Below are 5,682 nucleotides of genomic sequence, written 5' to 3' on the forward strand. Positions count from 1 at the left end.
CAGAAATGCCAATAATTACAGGGGGAAAGAAACACCTCAGGAGGAATCAGAAGACTTTAGAAAGACCATTTGATAATCCTTAACTTCAGTCAGGAGTCCTGAAGAAGCAAAACCCATTCATAAATACCACCTCTAAGGACACAAAAGTTACGTCCATCTATATAAAGGATAGACACACCACAGAATTAGGTTACAGCTCTGTCTCTTGTTTCTAAGGTGGAACACTCATATTACACAAATTAAACATGCATGGAAAGTATTAATGCTTTCCTCTGGGACACCCATAACCACAAGCAGCTTGAGAAGTTGTCATATTTGCTCCCTAGTGACCATGAATTAAAACAAAATATAGAATTCCATACCCTTTTAGAGTCAAAGGTTTTCAAATGAATGATTTCATAGTCAGTAAATGCCTTCCATGTCTCACTGAACAGGTCACCATAGCCATATGAGCTCTAGAAGGAAAGCAGAAAACACAAGGGTACAACAATTACATAAATGCATATTAGAACCTCTCTTCATGATTTGCAAGTTCTGCATATGAGTTTTAATACACAGTTAATGGGACCCAAGGCAGCCTAGCACAGAACATAGACATTACACAGCACCAAACTCTGTGTTTGCACTGGCAGGTAACTCCAATTACCTGTCAGGTTGTTAATTTTTAATAAAAATTTCTCTACATTAGAAAACTAGACAATTTCTCCTGTAGCAGATTAGAATTTCTGAGTTAGGAGTGAGAATTACTTACTACTTTTCCCAGAGTCAACAGAACACAAGTGAAATTTGAAGTAACACAAACATAGGGATGGTAGAAGGTCTGAACCTCAACTCCTCAGATTAAAAAAAACCAAACAAACATCTGGGTATTCAAGTGCAGCACTGAAGCTTGAGGTAAAAAGTCACAACAAACTTGTTTTGCATTTGCCTGTTTTGGGATTGCCACTTGCATATTGCACACGTATCACAAATTGAAGGCAATGATCTGATTCGGTGGAAGAAACAGCTAAGAGGTTTCTATACAGAGCAGTAAAAAACTTTCCCCTTTGCAGTAACATTCTGTGGGGAGCCTTTAAAGAGCCATCTACTCCCTACAACATTATCCCAGCAGCAGGGGCTCCTGCCTTCAGTCTGTCACGTTTCCTACACATCCCAGGGCTGAGTCACCACCTCCTGCTCTTTGGATGCAATTAAATGTGCCCTTAGTAGCCCTGGTGCAGATTCTCACTAAAGCTGCCTTTCAGCTCTGGGGCTGGCTCAGGCAGCTTGGAAAGTTATGTGGGAACATTCTCAAAAAGAAATTTGAAAATAAGACTACAAATGATAGCAGGAGAGAACAGATATCTGGTGAAATGTAAAAGAATCTAAAGGGCATCAGATTTCCTTCAGTTCAAGAGGCCTTCCTCTTCCTCTACCATTAAGTTTTAACGAATTTTACAATCCAGACTCCTTTCTGGCCACGTCTTACAAGAACTGCTCTCCCGGATTAGAAGTGGAGAACTGATGAAAGCACCACTTTCTAACCCTCTCTGCTCTCCTTAAAACTGCTTTATAAACGTTGCCTCCCTGCATTCACAGAGGATCTGCACACCAACACCCAGCAGAATTCCTACTAATTTTCTGCTTTGTTTAACCTACATCTAAGGGCATTGCTCTTTAATAAGAACATTAGCTAGGAAGTATGGCCAAATCTAATTATATCAAGGGAAAAAAAAGAGAATGAATAATAGCCTCAAGTCCACCTTTTGACGAGCACAGACAGTTCAGCAGCAGTTGACTGGTGCCATCCCCTGGTTTTACACAGCAATGAACTCAAGCTGCCCAAGCAGGTAATGCTCATTTAAAATTATAACAGTGTGAGACTACTTTGAATGGTACATTTGAAAGAGTTATTTCATTCAGCAAATTGATATAAGACAAAGAGTTGCTTTTCAAAGCAATTTACAATGCTATCTGACACCTGATCTTTTCAGAAAGCCATCAGAGCTGGATTAACAGGTCCCTGTACAACACCTAGAGGGCTCACTTATCTGACAGACGGCACTGATTTTAGCTTTAAAATGCAATAGAATTAGAAAAAAGAGTTTCTTCTAGCCAAACAGTTTCTCATTAAACAGCAAGCAGGGGATATTTGCAGTTCTATATTGAAGTTTAGTTGTCCTAGCACTAAATACTCAGAAAGAAAACTCAGCACTTTTTGATCACAAAACAGATGTGGGACAGTGTCATATTTAAGAACTGTTATTTCTGGAACTGATTATACACATTAGCTGGCATATTACAAATTGCCCAGTTGTTTTCTCTTTAGTTTAATACCCTCCTACACAACTTAAATACTGTCCAATAAAACTAATATTACTCTTAAACACAGTCATGGTTTCAACTCAGCAGTACAGCAGAAACAGCCCCACTTAAAAACTCTTTTTATATGTTATCATGGCAATGTGAGAGGTGGTTGAGGGAAGTAACTGCAAGAAGGCTACTCAAAGGAATTAAATATTAAACTCTGCTTTAATATATATAAGGATTTAATTTAACTGTTTTCTTTACTACAGGCTGCACATTACTGATTTACAAACAATATGCAAGACTGCATTTCTTTTTAAATATAGAAGAAACAGTTGAGCAAATCTACTTCAATTTTCCAAGAGAAAAAAACCTACAAAAAACCAGTTAAAACTTCAAATGCTACAGGTTAGAAATACTGATCAGGTTATTTTGAGGTCACACCAAAAAAAGGCATAGCTATGTATTAGCAAAGCTGAGCATTCCAACAGCACATGGTTTATCATGGAAAATCTGTTCCCTAACTATTACTCATGTACCTGTATTAAAAGGATCCAAAAATTTATCAGTTCCACATGGCTATGCCCACAAGAGAGCTAAGGACTGGCTACTAAAACCTTGAGAGTCTCTACAAAGCAGAAACACAAATAGGTTAAAAGCAGACTTACAGTGTCCCACATGACTATGTTGACATCGGTACCGAAGGAATTATTGATATGCTGGGTAATGTAAAGATTGACAAAATCACAGAAGTGATGGTACATATTAACACCTGAGAAAGAAAGAATTGTTAGCAAAACACGGCATTACTTGCTCCACTTTTATTGGTTTATGCTTTTTTCCTTGTTAGCATCTTGTATTTTATATTAGCTTCCCCCTGCTTCTGACTGAATCCTCCCAATAGATCCTAAAAAAGGGAACCTCTAAAAGGGAGGAATCAAGGTAAGAAGGTAAAATGTGATTTTGAAAAGTACAAAAGAGTTAGAAGAGTGGCCAAAAGAAAGAATAAGATGAGCTTCATGTGCTATTTCTCTTTACAGTCTGCAGCTATTTTGTGAAGGATATGAAAGGAACTCCTGCTTTACCACAGCCCAGACAGGCATAAGGAAACATGAAAACTGGCTTTCAGCACAGACCTTGGTTCTCCTTTAGTGAGGCTAAGGGAAACTCCGTCTGTGGGACTACAAGACGGAACCTGTACTTTCACACAGGCCAAAGCCCAAGTCATTCCTCCTTGTTTCTCTCTTGTTCATTCTTGGTGCACAGCAAACTGCCATGAAACAAGGAGGAAACACAAAGGAGGAAACACAGTCCAGTTCCCTGCAACAACTTTGCTTAAAATGTGAGGCAGTGGCAGGGGAAGTGGAGGAATTCGGGTCACAGCTTCTGTGTATCACAGGGACAGAACACAGCACACGAGCAGCACCCTGCTCAAACACAGCTCACCCCACTGCAGCTGCTTGGTTTGTCTACATCCTCAACACCCTCCTCCATCAACTCTTGGCTGCAAACGGTGCTGCACTAACAAAAAGGCTGGTGAAGCTCAAAAAATGTCAGATTCCTAAAGGTGCCTGGGTGCTGCCCCTCTTGGAACAGCACTTCCCTATCATCCAACCCACACAGAATCCTGCTGCTGAGCACACACTGCAGGACACAGACACCCATACTTGGTGTTTCATGGTATGAAACCTGTCATGCAGAAACACAGCCAGAGACTGTACAGAACAGACTTTGGCACAAAGTCAGACACTGCCAAACCACAGTCCAGAGAACAACTGTGCAAGGCAAACAACAGGAAATCGTTCTGATTTTTTTTTTTAAATCATGTGTGGGAAATTATAAGATTTTCAAATTTCAGCTTTCAAGTTCATCACTGGAACTACACCAAAAAAAGGAATGAAAAAGTCACATCATTTTTCATACTACAAGTGAACTTAATCACAAAGGCATAATGTAGATGGGCAAGTTGAATATGAACTTTTTTTACTGCAGTACAAAAAAAAAATAAAGATACCGATTACCTGCATCTAATTTCATGAAGTATGTTGGCTTTTCAATAACAATGTCACACTTCTCATCTTCTAGAGGCCTGAAGTCTAATGCAGTGAATGTCTGGAGTTCTGCAAACCTAGAAAGATTCAATCACACAGAATATGCTTTGACATCAACACATTTAAACAAATGTACTTCATATGTCTCAGGTTTAGTAACTGTCCATCCAGTCCATTTAACAAGACTGCTGAAAACTGATAGAGTCTGACAATTCAAATGATTTGAAATTATAATGGGAAGGTTCTTCAGGGCTTCTAGAGGTTAAACACTGCCTTTGATCTCAGGAGTGAGCAGCACCTTTGATCTCCAAATCAAGGCAGCAGGGATGTAACAAAGAACCTCAGAGCCTGGATCTGTGGGTCCATCCAACTTGATCTGCATTGCCAAAGACACTTAATCGAGATTTCCATGCCTTGGTTGGAATAATGAAGGTAGAGGCAGTATTTATCATTCCTGGATCTAAACAAGGATGAGCAGTTGTGATGACAATAGCAGGTAGAGGAGAAAAGTCTTTCTCCTCTGCAGCAGTTCTTGACTTGAATTAACCATCAATGCAAAATGGGGGAAGAAAAAGAAAATACAAAAGAAGGAATTATTACATTGGCCTTAATGGCTCCTGTTCCTTCATCAATTAACTGGCAATGCAGCTTTGAAGTGCTAACATCCAAGCTGTGATGCTCTGCACTCCCTACTCAGCCTGAAGCCTCAGGCCACCTCACATTCCAAGCACAGCCTCCCTGGGAAGGCCGTGTGAGCACATACCCAGATCATCCTCACCAAGGACTGTGTGAACTCACACACAAGTGCCAGCTTCAAGACATCTCACCACAAAGCAGTTACCCCTTCCACACACAGATTAGGCACAGCACCAGCACCTTGCCAGAAAACACCTGAAGGTTAGAACTTCCAATTGAAAGATGATTTCACATCTTTTGCTGCTGCAAATGAGGCAGGACACAATTCCACACAGTGTGGTTCAGACTTTCTGCATAGATGTAATTATCAGAGGTTTCTAATATAAACTCTCAAATTGACCTTAAAAGAAGCAAGTCTTTCCTCAGTATGAAATCCCCTACACACAGCTGCTAATGTCAATGACAAAAATCAAAAACGATTAGCAAGTGAACTTGGAAGCAGCCTTGACAAGAGATTCTTACCAAGACTGCAGAGGGCTCTTGCGCTGACCTTCAGCCAAAAACGCTTGAACGTCGAGGGTGCAATGACCGCCAATTTCTCCTTTCTGGAAAAAGTCTTCTTTGAATCTAACACAAATTAGAAAAAGTCTATCAGCTTTTGTGCAACAGGGCTACCAGTGCCCTGCAATCTCAATTACATACTCAAGAC

At 40.1% G+C, this 5,682-nt stretch overlaps 1 protein-coding gene across 1 annotated transcript in view; it reads right to left on the reverse strand.

Annotated features, from left to right (window-relative positions):
- EOGT (EGF domain specific O-linked N-acetylglucosamine transferase) overlaps window positions 1-5,682 on the reverse strand; it is a 20,041-nt gene that overhangs the window by 8,705 nt on the left and 5,654 nt on the right. Inside the window, exons 7-10 of the mRNA XM_008643595.2 lie at window positions 5,496-5,600; window positions 4,308-4,414; window positions 2,955-3,058; window positions 363-455 (exon numbers count right to left, since the gene is read on the reverse strand). Coding sequence (XP_008641817.1) covers window positions 363-455; window positions 2,955-3,058; window positions 4,308-4,414; window positions 5,496-5,600 — 409 coding nt within the window. The remainder of the gene's footprint in view (window positions 1-362; window positions 456-2,954; window positions 3,059-4,307; window positions 4,415-5,495; window positions 5,601-5,682) is intronic.

This window comes from Corvus brachyrhynchos, unplaced genomic scaffold (genome assembly GCF_000691975.1).
Source record: "Corvus brachyrhynchos isolate BGI_N302 unplaced genomic scaffold, ASM69197v1 scaffold91, whole genome shotgun sequence".
Taxonomy (NCBI): domain Eukaryota; kingdom Metazoa; phylum Chordata; class Aves; order Passeriformes; family Corvidae; genus Corvus; species Corvus brachyrhynchos.